General features: G+C 46.1%; 1 protein-coding gene across 4 annotated transcripts in view; it reads left to right on the forward strand.

Annotated features, from left to right (window-relative positions):
• The first annotated feature begins 723 nt into the window (after positions 1–723).
• Positions 724–14,706, forward strand: part of EMID1 (EMI domain containing 1) — a 75,307-nt gene continuing 61,324 nt past the window's right edge. For all 4 annotated transcript variants that reach the window (XM_054996184.1, XM_054996186.1, XM_054996185.1 and 1 more), the window contains exon 1: positions 724–958. In XM_054996184.1, the coding sequence (XP_054852159.1) occupies positions 828–958 (131 nt within the window). In that variant the 5' untranslated portion in view covers positions 724–827. The remainder of the gene's footprint in view (positions 959–14,706) is intronic.

The following is a 14,706-nucleotide window of genomic DNA, read 5'->3' on the forward strand; positions in this document are numbered from 1 at the left end:
TCTCCTGTGTGACCTGGGTACATCAACATCCTTTCCTTCTCCCCACCCCCTTCAGAGAGAGGGGGAAAATGGGAAATCTCTGCATGGTTTGCACATGAAAGGCAGAAGGGAAGTGAGGAGGGAGAGCTGGCTCTGTCCCTGATGAAGGGTCGTTCCGATTGTACCTTGGAAAGAAAGAGAGAGGGGGGAAGATCCCGGAGGGGCAGAACTTTACGGTGCCTTTTAGAAAAGGGAAGGAACTCTTGTCAGGCACAAGACAGGAGCGAAAGGCAGAAAGTGTGGGGCGAGCGGGGAGGGGCTGCGGAGAGTTCGCCTTGGGTCGCCTCCGCTCCGCGGACAGCAAAAGCGCGCAACCTCCGCAAAAAAAGGGAGTCCCCCTTCGGGTCCGAGTCCTCGCTCTCGTTTTCCTGGGGCTCCTTTGATCTGTTTCATCGCGGCTCCCTGGCCCTGACCCGCTCGCTCACGCGCACCCGCAGCTGCGCTGGACTTTTGGCCAAGTGAAGGCAGAGCGAGGGACTCGGCGCGCTCTGCCTTCGAGACGCGGCCGGCGGGCGGGCGGGCTGCTTCCCTGCCCCTGCCTAAACCCCGGATTGATCCCGGCTGCGCCTGGCGCCGAGCCACCCGGAGCCCGCTCCTCTGCCAAGGCGGCCGGGGAAGGCGGGGGCTGCCGCGCTCGCTCCGCTCCCTTTGCTTTTCTCAATGAGCGCGCCCTGACTGAGCCGCCTCGCTCGGCACGTCGGGGAGGAGGGAGGGCGCGCGGAGTTTGCTGGAGAGGCGGCGGGAGGAAGCAAGGGCGGCTGAGCCCCGCGTCCCTTTGCCCGAGCCTCATGGATGCAGCCCGGAGGCGGTGGCCGGGCTGGCCCCAGTGCCTGCGGGCCACGCTGTGGCTTTGCTGCTTCCTCCCGGACTCAGGCAGCGGCACCTGGGGCCACGCCGGGCTCCAGTACACCAATCGAAGGTAAGCGGGGAGGGCGCATTCTGCAAAGGGAATCGTTTAATGTGGATTTTTTTTTTGCACCTGAGTACGTTAGGAATTGCTTTGCTGCATCTCCAAGAAGCTCCATCTAATGCGGCATCTTGTTTCCCGCGGCAACCAGGCAGATGCCTCAGGGAAGCCATAAGCAGGGCATGAAGGGAGCAACCTTTCCCCGATGTTTTTTTCTCAGTTCTGGTATACTGCCTGTGAACATGGAGGTTCCATTCGGGTTCCTAATGGCCGGGGGGGCGGAATTTCCTGTCCTGCCAACTGAACCCTTACCTGGATAGCCCAGGTGAGCCTGATCTCGTCAATTCTCAGAAGCTAAGCAGGGTCGGCCTTGGTTAGTAATTGGCTAGGAGACCTCCAACGAAGACCAGGGTTGCAGAGGCAGGCAATGGCCAACATCTCTGTTAGTCTCTTGCCGTGAAAACCCCCACTAGGAGTCGCCACAAGTCAGCTATGGCTTGAGGGCACTTTCCTCTACCACCCTCAATTGAAGCTTAATGGGATGTTTTGTACCTGATGATGTTTACCTCTATGCCATGAAAAGCTTTAGCTACCCATTTCACACCTGAAGCCTGTGTTAAACGGACAGGCCATTTCTCTCCCAGCCTGTGAGCAACCCTAGGTCCCATTTAGTTATCAGAATGTTTAAACTTTGATAGACCTGTCTTCAATACTTGAGAAGAATGAGCTCACAAATATGAATCAGAGCTTTTCTTTTCTTTTACAAGATAAGGACCCCATACATTACCAGGTCACTGGCATCCTACCTTTTAGTAATCCCGTCTAAAATTAGAAAAAAATTGTGATTGGAGTGAGATTCTTTTATCACTATTATTGGTAACAGTAGTACTAGTATTTTGCTTTTTGTTTGTTACTGCAGGATCAGGCTTAAGGCTATGGCCAAAAGAGCTGTACCAGGAAAGGAAAGGATAGACCTGTCCTCCTTGAATTTGTCTAATCCTATAGGCTAAGCTTTCCCCATCACATCTTGTGCTTCTGAGCTCCATAAAAACCCAAGAATCGCCTTGCAACATCAGCCCAAGAAGCTCTATGTGGTTCAGCATCCTTGTTCCAGCATTAGCCAACCAAACTTCTCTGGGAAGCTCTCCAAGCAGATCCAAAACAGCAGCTCTTCTCTGCTCCCCTGCCCCACATCTGGTAGAGAGTCTCTGAAAACAGAAGCTCCATTTATTTATCAGTGTTAATGGCACTGATAAATCTATCCTCTAGGAAAATGCCTAATCCTTTTTAAAAGGCCATATAAGGTCATGAGTATCTCTCCCACCCCTGCTTACTCCCCCCGCTCCCCAATTTTGTGGTTGTGAATTCCATACGGACATAATAATTGCCTTGCAAGAACAGTTCAAGAAACGCCCAAGCAGTGTCTAAAGGCAGCAGCCCTCCCCGTCCCCACTATTCAGAGATCTTGCCTCTGCTCTTGACGGTTCCCTCTAACTTCCATGGCTAGTACTTGATAGATCCATTCTCAGTTGTACAGATGAATGAATTTGTCCAACCCCTTTTTAAAGCCACAAGTGGACCTCATCAGATTTTCTGACAGTGGATTTCATTTTTAAAAGATACGGTGTGTGAAGAAATCCTCCTCCTCCATCTTTAAACTGAGTTCTAATCCCTGTGAATGGCTGAACGTTTGGACCTAGGGCAGGGTTGCTTTGCTTCCCAAAATTGCCTAATACAGACAAACATTCAACAAGTGAAGTTGTTGGGAGCATAAAACTAGAGAATGTTTCAGTGGCTGAATTTCTGCCTTCTGCATAGCTCTTGAAGACACTCTGGGGAAAATGCTATCAGATCCACTTGGTGTGCTGCTATAGGGTAAGCAGCATTGTTCAGTGGTTAGTACTTAACACTGGAGCTTTGTGGAATTAGATTTTTCTTTTGGTACTTCTGCATGGTAAGCAATGAGTGGGATTTAGATGTGGAAGATTCGCAGCATTCTGGATGATGCATGAGGGAAGCAGCTAATATTCTGCTTAGCCTACTTCATGGGGCTGCTGTGTGGATAAAATAACATGTTCATTTACCGTTTCTGTCTTGTTTCATTCTTTCTGTGTGAAATGTCAGCTCACCAGTTGCCTCCTGCTGCACTATATCCAGGGGTCATTTCCTAGAAAAAGAGCTGGAGGAACTCATTAGCATAACTCATTAGCATATGCCACGCCCCTTGCCATCACCGGAAGTGTGTCATTGGCATAACTGATTTGCATGTGCCACACCCCCTGACATCACCTATCCTCATCACCTAGTTAGGATTTAAACCTGGATCTCCCAGGTCCTAGTCCGGCATGCTAACCACTATGTCACACTGGCTGTAGAGACCTGAGGTTGCGACCTCTAGGCTAGAGTCAGTACCTAGCAGGGATGTTTAGCAAGTCTGCTGAACTAAGCCTCGTATCTGGTGGTATCCATCACACACACTGTCCTAAATCTGGTCCATGAAGATAATTTACTCTCAAGCATCAGTTCTGATTGTTTATGGTACCTCAAGTAGCTAGAAGCATTAACCGATTAAACAAGAGGCTTAATACACATATAAAATGTTCATTTAAAATTAAAAGTACAAAAAAAATTGTTCAGGTTTTGAGGAACAACCTATATATGTACTCCGAGATTCAGGCTTTGCAAGTATTTTTTTAAAAAAAGATTAATGTAACAGTACTGCTTAGTTTTCCTTGATCCTTCCCATTCTGACGGATCGGATGCGTTGAGATGCTGTAATGTAACCCACAATTTGATTAAAAGCCAGAGAGTTCATTGACTAAAAGGTTTTAATTGGCAAACAGCGTTAATTAACATCTTTTCTAAAAATCATTTTTGACAAGCTTGCATTAACCTTGTTAGATTTTGGGTAGCGTGTAACTAATAAAACATGCTTAGACAGAGGTAGCCCAAGTCAGTTTGGTGCTCAAGGCAGGAAATATTCAGATCCTGTTGCCTTTAAAGTATTTTTATATAAACCTCATCGGGCTTAGGAAAAGTGGCCTACCAGTGTCTGAAAGAAAGTCCAGATTGCAAACCCTGCTCCTATTAATCAATAGGAGACACACAGAGCATTTCAATGAGCTTGTGCAGGAGAACTTCCCGATGGTGTGTGTTTCCTGGGTCAGACTTGTCTCCTGCCCATTCTGCCAGCCTTTAATGCCACCCAAAACAACAACTGTGCTTATATACCGCTCTTTTAGACAGATTAGTACTCCACTCAGAGCAGGGAACAAAGCCAGTGTTGTTGTTATCGCCACAGTACAGCTGGGGAGCTGGAGCTGACGGAAGTGGCTTACCCAAGGCCACCTGCAGAGTTCATGGCAGTAGTGGGAGCCAAAACAGCACAGTCCAACCACTTAACCACTACCTGCTGCCTCAGTTGGCTACTTTAGCATGCCTTAAGGGAAAACTGCTTTGGGTCTTTGAAATGTACCTTTTAAACAAAACCATCAGAATTCCAGGAGCTGTGTTGTGGCAGATCCATTTTGAGCCAAAGCTCACAAAGTATACAAGGAGCTCAGAGTGGCATGCATGGTCTGCCCCCCAATATTACTCTCACAACAACCCTGTGAAGGGTGTGACAGAGAGTGACCGGTCCACAGTTACCAATTAAGCTTCAAGACAGAGTTGAGATTTGAATCCAAGTCGTCTTGAGCTTAGTGCAGCACTCTGACCAATTAGGCCACATTGACTCTTTGCCTACCTAATTACTCTCTAACATAGGATTTCCTTCTTCTTGAGGTCTGCCTACCCATTTACTGTCTACTGTCTACCCATCCATCTATCTTTTTTTTGGGGGGGTACATGTGTATATATGGAGTCTGTGGAGCATAACACTTTGTGCATCTGATGAAGTGGCTTCTGGCCTACAAAATCTTCTTTCACAATGAGTTTGTCAGTTTTTAAACTGACACACAATTGTTTTTATGTACACAGATATGTTTGTGTGTTATATGCCATCAAGACACTTCCAGCTCATGGCAACCCTATGAATTTATAACCTCCAAAATGTCCTATGGACACTGGAAGGTGTAAATAATACCTGCTGCTCATGTTGGATCTTCCTGATGGCAAACAGATTCATGGATGGATCCCTGTTCATTATACAGCTATTAAAGGAAGTGTTCATAAGAAGTGGACAGTCCTTTAAAGGAAGGGCTATGGAGAGCCCTTCCCTGTGGAGACCCAGTTTGGTGTAGTGGTTAAGAGCGCGGGACTCTAATCTGGAGAACCGGGTTTGATTCCTCACTCCTCCACTTGAAGCCAGCTGGGTGACCTTGGTTCAGTCACAGCTTCTAGCAGCTCTCTCAGCCCCACCCACTTCACAGGGTATTTGTTGTTGTGGGGATAATAATGACATACTTTGTAAACCACTCTGAGTGGGTGTTAAGTCATCCTGAAGGGCGGTATATAAATCAAATGTTGTTGTAGTTATTATAATGTGATAGTGCCTATGTTTCGTATGCCAAAAGTTCTAGGCTCAATACCTGGCATTCCTGGGTAAAAGGATCTTAAGCAGCAGTTGGATGGGGAAGTCCTTATTGGCCAGAGACTGTAGAGAATTGCTGCCAGTCTACTGAGCTAGATGGACCAGTGGGTTGACTTGATTCAAGGAGGCAGCTTCACCCTACCAGTGCAAGTGAGTAGGGAAAAAATGACCGTCCCTGCTCCTGTGCCCTTTTACAACAAATTGGAGAGAAGCATTAACACCTGCTGACGTCTGTCAATCTGGTAGCTTAAGGCAGAGAAGCAGGGCCTAGTAAACATTTGGCAACTTTGAGCAGCGCATTCTACCAGACCTGATGGGAGAAGGGGCTTGCTTATTTGCCAGACTGTTCGCATCTTGTTAACCTAAACAAGTACATCTATCTTCCTGTGTCAAGGATATGATAAATCATGGTTTTGATGCGAACCTCAACAGCACATTGTGTTCCTTTGGGACTTCAGCTTTTGTGGAAAAAGCCAACGCAAAAAGCTCCTTCCAAGGTCTTTGGTGACATCAGCTGCTGCAGCCATTCTATGTTTAGAAACAGGTGTCCTCCCAACACAGGCAGTCTGAGGCCACAGTGCTGTAAGGCCTGTGTCTCCAGGTCAAGACAGAGAGGGGAAAAATTATTGGGAGGAAAAGGAAGTACATAGGATTTCCTTCTCTTTGAATGACCACCCTCTAATTATAGGCAAGACGCTGGTGGTAAAGGGAGAATGGGTGGATCACACAGACATCCTGTGGGTGGTCACCAGCCGATGTTTGTAACCCAGACATACACTGGAGGCATCAGGTCTAGACAGGGCTCCGCAGCTTCTGACTCATCGCATTGAATGCTGCCCATCAGTCCTGTATGCATGACGCAGAATGCTTGGTTTGGGGGGGATGGCCTGGGGATGTTGCACCAGGGCAGGGAGAGAAGCTTCACCTACCTGGCAGGTCACAATACATGAATGATAGACTATTTCACTTGGTGGTTGCTCATGTTTCAGGATCACTTAGCCCAGCATCTCTAAAGTTCGGCCAGGGCTTTTTTAGGTTGCAGCACTGCAAAATGCAAGAAAAAACAATAAAACGAGTACTACTGAGCATGTACAGAGTGGATTTTCCTTAACATTTGGATTGATGGAGCATTTCTCTTTATTAGACTAATGCCTTGTCAAAAATGCATGCAAAAAAATAAAGAAAAAAAGAGTTTCTCCATCAGGCTAGAATAAGGCTTTCTTTTACATTTCTAAATTTGCTTTGTATGGTGAATATCTCTGTGTAACCCAAAAGCCAGCATGCTGCTGGCATGTTCATATCGCTGAGCCTCTTACGTCCCCTAGAGCAGCTAAACACGATGTGTGGCAGTTGTGTTTGCCTTAGGTACACTATCATGCATGTTTTGTACCACTAACACACAAAATAGGAGAAACAGATGCATGTTTAAACTCCTCTTTATAATTAGATATATCCCTCTTCTAACTGAATGTCACATTTCATGTATCTGACAAATGTGCTCTAGCAACTGAAAGCTTTGGTTGTATTAAATCCAGAGGGGCAGCCATATTAGTCTGTTGCAGCCAAAATAACAAAGGTACTCGTGGCTCCGTGAAGATAAATGAATGGTGATAAAAATCTGAAGAACAGAGCTTTGACTCTTGAAAGCTCATACTCTGGAATGTAGTTGGTCTTTAAGGTGCTACTGGACCCTAATCTCGCTCTTCTACTACAACACAGCTCTCCACCTGAAAAAATCAAACAGAAGAGCAATGGCAACTGAAAGACAAACAAAATTTATTCATAGTACATCTCATGTTTCTGATGGTGAACTTATGAAAGCTTATGCTGGAACAAATTTTGTTAGTCTTTAAGGTGCTACTGGATGACTTTCCATATTTAATACATGGTTTAATACTTTAATTATTAATATTTAATCATTATTAATACAATAATACGTAATTGTTAATGTTTAGTATTGTATCAATTGTTGTCCAATTTGACAAGTATAATTATTGAAAGGGACTACTGGCATATGCATATGTCTGTGAGCCCTAATTGGACTGTGTCTTCCTGGCATATAGAAATAGATATGCAAGACTGCATGTCTGTCATTCAAATATTACACATTACTTGGTTGAACATGTATATCTGTAGCACGCATGATTGCTGTATGAAGGACGGAACCATTCTAGGCAACTGATTGTAGTGTAAGTGGTGTGAGAAACCTTGACGTTTCATGAAGCAAACATGTACTTTGTGGTTGTCATTTAGGAGAGTAGGTACCTCATTAGCACTATAGTGCACATGCCTGGGAAATCTGATATTCACCTACATTTCCAAGATGCGTAGATACTTGGATGTGATGTCTGCACATTATGAGTTTGATGTATGAATGACCCTTGCGACACTGGTATTTCCTGTAGCAAACCCTGCCTTGTAGAAGTGCCCCATTCTTTGGGAACTGTTTAGGATATTTTGCTTTCTGGAGGTCATCAATTTCAGCAGCCGCAGCAGACCGTCCTGCCAGATGATGTTACTCCCAAGACCAGGCAGGAAGGCTGCTTTCAAGCGTCATGGGAACTGTGACTGGGGAGGTCTTGCAGCTGGAGAGCAAAGACGAAGCAGCTGAGGGGCAGATCCTCTACTGTGGCCTGGTTGTGGGCCCTGCAGGGGGACAGCCTTGCTCTTAGCTCCGCTTGGCCACTGGCACCCATCCCAGTGTGGACAGGGAACGCAGCCTCAGCAGCCTCCATGCTGAGTGCTCACATTCCATGTGCTACAATGACAGCCACTTAAATCAACAGGCCCTTAACTTCATAAGGAGTCCTGGCCAGCACTCTGGACAGAGGGCCGCCCACCCAGCCAGACCCCGCCAGGCCAGCAGTATAGGGCCACTTCAGAGTGGAGAGGCATTGCATAAAGAGGCTTTTGTGATGGGCTCCAGAGCAGTAGTGAGTGATAGGCCATGGCCCTAGTCCAGGAGGGGCAGAGAGGCTGGTGTGATGTAGCCAGTGTTGACTAGGAATGCAAGAGGAATGTGAGAACTGGGGGAGTCACCCTCGGACTGGAACCAGCGTGGGGAAGCCTGGGCTAAATCAATGGGCCTCTGCTAGTCTTCAGTGATTCAGCCTATGCTGTCACCTTAATTAGAGTGTATGCATATATGTTAATTTCTGCCCTCCTCTTTTAATAAATTAAACACCCATTTCAAAGTTCTGCAGTCAGCTGCCTGGCAATGGCACCCATTACCTTTACAGAGTCTCTCTACCTAAGACACCTCAGAGCATTTTGTCACGTGTAGGGAGATGCAATGTTAGCCAGGAAGCATAGCTTAAAAAGACAGAGCAGGCTAATTTCATCTGTGCCTCCCCAAAGGCTCTGTCAATTTCACCTCTCCAGTCTAAAACTGTGGGATTGCAGCCAGAGGGCTGTGAGGAATGGAAACGGGCTGCAGTGGCCTTCCAGAGTTGGACCTGGACCTGGAGAGGTTATTATGGGCTGAAGTTTCCCTACTGGCATTTCACAGCCCCTTCACACAGCTCCAGTGTATAACAAAGCCTTTGCCCTGCCGCCGGCTCTGTCCTTTTAAACGACTCTTCCCAGCTACCATTGCATCTCCCAGACTACTTGTGTAGAGAAGCTCCTAGCTGCAGTACTGTGAATAGGCTGTTAGAGTGCCATGTAAGAGTATGCTTAATAATGGACAGGGCCAGCCTATGGCAGAAAATCCAAATGGCCTTTCTGTCCCCTGACGCACATCACTCATCATTTGAACACTGCATTTCACAGAGGCATGCATGGGAGAACAGCCTGGTGGATCATACCTCGTATGTGAGAGCTACCTGACTCTTGCTGTGCTACCCTTCATACCCCAAAGATACCACTTAAGTCTAGTTTAGTCTAGTTTGCCTTACAGGGTTACTGTTAGACTAAGACTGAGCTTTGAGCTCCTTGGAAGAGCAGGGCGATAAATATCGGTGGGACTAAGTTTGAAGCAATAGGCTCCATACTTTGCCAAGAGGACAGACACCACCAGGGGTGATCTTAGCCAGTGGGAAACAGGCGCAGCTGCTCCGTGCTGGGAGAGGCCCCACCCCGCTAAAGGAGAGGAGGAAAGAAGAAAGGCTCCTGCTGCCCAGCCTATCTGAGGTTTGTGCTTGCGATCCCACATGGGTTGAGGGCCACCCCTTGCTTGGCTCAGGCCCTGACACAGGGGTGATAGCAGGGTTGCCAGGTCCAGGCTGGGAAATTCCTGGAGATTTGGGGGGTGGAACCTGAAGAGGGCACGATTTGGGGTGGGGAGGGGCCTCAGAATGGTATGATGCCATAGAGTCCACCCTCCAAAGCAGTCATTTTCTCCAGGTGAACTGATCTCTGTCACCTGGAGATCAATTCCAGGAGATCTCCAGCAACCACCTGGAACCCAAGGTGGCAGTGATTCTGGTACCCCATCCTCCTTTTGCCTAGGGCCAAGAATCACTAAGATTACAGTATGTTTTATAGCTAGCTTCCTGACACTCTAATTTGCAATACCCCTCCCACTCTCTGCCTGGATTATAAAGACTCCTACCCTTTCCCACTCCTTGTATCTTACGAAGGGAGCTTTGACTCTCGAAAGCTCATACCTGGAAATCTAGTTGGTCTTGAAGGTGCTACTGCAGATCAACATGGCTATTCACCTGAAACTAAGAGCACCCTTACAGGGACAACATGAGCCAATGGTAGCCTGGCACACAGGAGCATTGGAAGACCATCAGTCAAACTCTTGTTCTTGTCTACTCATGATCATTCACTGATGTAGGGATGGTTTGAAGGATGAGGGGAGAACCAGCTGTATTGCTGCTACCGAAATGGCATTTCCGTAACACCTAGTTTGGCCCTTAGTCTGGTCCTTCTCATTTTAGGAATGAATGAAGCACTGTTTGTAGGTGGTCTGATCTGGCTGAGCTTAGCTGCTGGCTAGGGAAGACTGTAGGATATCTCAGGCCTTACCTTTTGTGCCATGTGGGTGGATGTTGTGGGGTGCTGCTGGGCGTGTTTGTGTGGCTTTTTTCTGAACTCAGCTCTGGGGCTTTTCCCTTGGTTAGTATTTGCCTTGACGACAGAGCCTTTGATCTTCCTCCATTGGTGGTTCTACTCTACAATTAGCTCTAGTTGGGAAGCTGACTTGGGGCCTCTGGGGTTGTGTAAAGTATGGGGGACGTTATAAGCATATGAAGTGGCCTTACGCTGGATCAGCAGGGAACAAAAGGCAAGCCTCAAGATAGTATGAGGTAGAAGAAGGACTTTTAATAAAAATAGCAAAACCCTTTCTGAAGCTTGTTTGACTGGGGCAAAGGAACATGATCTTTTTCTTCATAGAGTGATTTTTTAAAAAAACTTTTCTCTGGTCTGGTGAGATCTCTATCAAATAAAGCGCTTAGCCTTAGATATTGCATAGGGTTTTTTAAAAAAAACAATAATTTTGTTCCACCTTGAGGCTTGACTCTGGTGGTTTTTAGTCTGTGGTATTGATCTCCTATTATTTGTTATACCAAATCACATCTGGTCTTCCTAGCAGATAAATGCTTTATAAAGAACATACCTACATATGGTACCCTAGTAGTTCCATCTGCCTTACATTTCTGTTTGGTTAAGTAGAGGCATTACGTTCACAGAAGTCCTTTTTCCTATCTAAAATTTAATTTGTAATATCATGGGGGAACTTCATCTTAAAATTCTAGTGTGATAGGGAAAACTAATTGGGAAAGCTGACATCTCTGCCCTTTTTGATTTTAGAAGCTTAAGAAAGTAATCCTAAACAAGTCTACTCAGAAGTCCATTTTATTCAATGGGGCTAGGGATGGCAGAAGTTTCGGGGAAGATTTCAATAAAGCCTGGATGGATGGTGTGTAGGTGGGAAAGTTTGGATTTTCCCAGTCCTGCCCACATAGCAGCCATTTCCCTTGCTCCTGTCCAGGCAGTGACTATTTCCTCCCCCCACTACTGGGGAGGCTTTTAAAAACGACAACTGGACATTATTATCTCAATCTGTGTATTAGGTTTCCTCAATTTCCAGCTTTCATTTTTAAAAAGAGTACATTTCTAGCCCTTTTTATTGCGGAGCTATAAGGTGAAAGACACTTCTCTGCAATAAAAGGGACTAGATTTTTTTTAATGAAATCTGGGAAATCAGAGAACCTGATATACAGATTATTATAACAATATTAAATTGCTTATTTTTAAAAACAAATACTGGAAAAGCTCTGGTGGCATAGGGATGGGGGGAGGAGTGGTTGCTGCTGGGAGATTAGGCTGAGGAAACTGTGGGGAAACCTGCCATGTGGAAGCCCCATCACCACTGCAGTGTACACTGTAGGCAATCACATGCTCTGACTACAGCAACATGTAGTTGTTTGGCTTTTAAAACTTACTTACTTACATGTTTATAGTCCACCTTTCTCACTGAAACTCAAGACGGATTACACCGTGTGAGATTAGTACAGTCAGTATCAAGAACATTTCCATAAACAATACCACAGAGTAATTAAACACAAATTCACAAAGACATAGCATTAGCAAGAATTCAATACAGAGTTGAAGAAATGCTGAAACAGAACATAAGCAATTCTAGGGCTGACATTAGACAACATGAAGCACAGGTAGCTCATAGGAGTCCATATTCATGCTCACACACTAGAGGCAACATGCATCTGCTCAAAACCCTGTCAAAGATCTAAATTCTAGAAACTCAGGAGAGACAGAAACCAATACCAAACCTGGGAAATTGATACTAGTGAATACTCAAAAGGCAGAACGTTTACACAATCTACCAAGAGCACGTATCAGAAAACTGGGACTACCTCTGATAAACAGAGGCCACTGGAATGCATGCCTAACTGCATCTGGCCCTGGCTGTGGGGAGCTTGCTGAGAGACCTCCTGGCTGTGCCCTACCTAAAGGCCTCCATTAAGGTGGGAGGATGGCAGCAAACCAGATCCCTAAACTGCATGTCCTTTGGCAACATCAGAGGCTCACATTACCTGATTTAATTGTTCACAGGCTGCATTGGAGAAGCCTGCAGTCTAGTGCTGCAATCCCATCTGAATGGACCGATATATGTAAATATATATAAAATATTGTGCCAGATGGACAGGCAGGGTAGCACTGCTAGGTCATGCAAACCCCCTGCAGGGTTAGCGAGCGACCTGCCATTCAGAGATTTATAACTCTGGCGTGGAAAATTACAGACTTCTCAAGATCAAGACTTGGCACCAAGTTCCTGGGGCTGGAGGGAATTTCCCTTCCTGTTCGCTCGCCAGAATGCTTAATCACCTCTCCAGGGCCCTCTTCCAGCCTTTTCAAGTTTTCTTTTCCCCCTCCTCCATATTAAGCATGCACATACACACTCTCTCTCTGTCTCACACACATCCCAAGTGTGGCGAGGGTATCTGGTTTGATGCCAAGTGGGGTATGTGTTTGTCAACTTGCTTTTTAGCCAGGGCAATGTGTCGCTTGTGAAACGGAGCTCTCAAAGCCAGGGGCTGCTGATGGGAATCATACGGGGGTAGGGAACTCACAGTCAGATTGTGACTGATTATTCCTCTAGATCAGTGAAAAATTATTGCCTGTCAGCAGCATTTAAAGTTCTCATCACTGCGTATGGAGAATCAAGTGGCAGAGGTGGCCACGAGTGCTTTAATCAGTTCAGGCTGATGTGTCAACTGCTGCTCTTCCTGCACAAAGCAGATTTGGCTGGTGTCACACATTCCTTACTAATATCTGGACCAGACTACTGTAACACACTGTACGTGGGGCTACTTTTAAAGACAGTCCACAAACTCCAACTGGTACAAAATGTGGTGATCAGCATAATAACAGGGTTACATTGCAATAAGCTCACATAGGCAGTATCACGCCAAGGACAGATCTGTGATGCAGCTTTGTTTGGAAAACACTGTGCAGTTTTGGTTGCTGCTGTATCTCAAAAAGGCCATTGCAAAGCTGGTGGGAGGGGGGTGGAAACAGAAGAGGGCAACTGTGGTTACATCCACATATGATTGGATATTACGCTGTCAGAATGCTATAGCAATACATACATTTGTGTGCCCCCTTCCTGTTGTTAATTGCCCATCTCACAATACTGCATCTGTTGTGCTTCTTCTGGCTTGATATTATGTTGGTCTTCAGTTTTATATGGTGTTTTAAGTGGATTTCATTGTATTGTATTACTGACAATTTGCTACACACTTTAATATATGGGGTGTGTGTGGAATAAAAATATTTTAAATATTTAAATCAGTGGAATAAACACAATACTATGCTGCATACCAAAAAAAAAAAAAAAGAATGCTATAGCAGTTATTTGCAGTGAATTTTCCTGTGTGGACAAGACAATCCAGTTGCAAAAGATTGCTGTAGGGCAACAGTAATCCAACCATGTGTGGATGCAGCCCAAGATGATTAAAGGGGTTGAAAATGGAAGTGATGTCATCACTTCAGGGCCAATTCTTTAGCGCTCAGCCCAAACTATAAAGATTTTGGCCAAAAACTAGTTTTTGTTTGAGTGCTAAAGAATCGGCCCCAGCATGTCTCTGTCACTTATGGGTCAAGCCTAGGGTAACTGGCGATTTCCTGGAATTACAACTCATCTCCAGGCCACAGAGATCAGATCCCCTGGAGAAAATGGCTGTTTTGGGAAGGTGGGCTTTACCCTGCTGAAGTCCCTTCACTCCTTAAATCTGGCCTTCCACAGGATCCACCCCCAAAATCTCCAGGAATTTTCCAACCTGGACCTGGCAACCCAGCTGAAAATGGCATCATTGTGTGGGCGTGCTGATCACGCACACTCAGGGCTCATTTTGAGGGGAAATGCTGAGGAACACAGTTCCGGCAGTTCCCCAAAGAGGTCACATGACAGGTGGCCCCGCCCACTTGACTCAGCCATTTTGGACTCATTTTGGCCTGGATTGGGGCCAAAATGGCCTGGATTGGGCCTCTGACAGGTGGTGGATCACTCTCCCGCTCAGCAGTGGCCCGATCCTGACCATTTTGGGCCCCTTTTTTGGCCATTTTCATCCCCTTTTTGCCATTTTGGGCCCAATTTCAGCCCTGAATGGCCAGGAATGGGTCCAAAACAGCCAGGATAGGTGATGTCAGGGGGTGTGGCATATGCAAATCATTTATACTAATGACACGCTTCCGGTACTGGCAAGGGGTGTGGCATATGCTAATTAGTTATGCTAATGAGTTCCTCCAGCTCTTTTTC

Source organism: Eublepharis macularius, chromosome 13 (genome assembly GCF_028583425.1).
Source record: "Eublepharis macularius isolate TG4126 chromosome 13, MPM_Emac_v1.0, whole genome shotgun sequence".
NCBI classification, from domain to species: domain Eukaryota; kingdom Metazoa; phylum Chordata; class Lepidosauria; order Squamata; family Eublepharidae; genus Eublepharis; species Eublepharis macularius.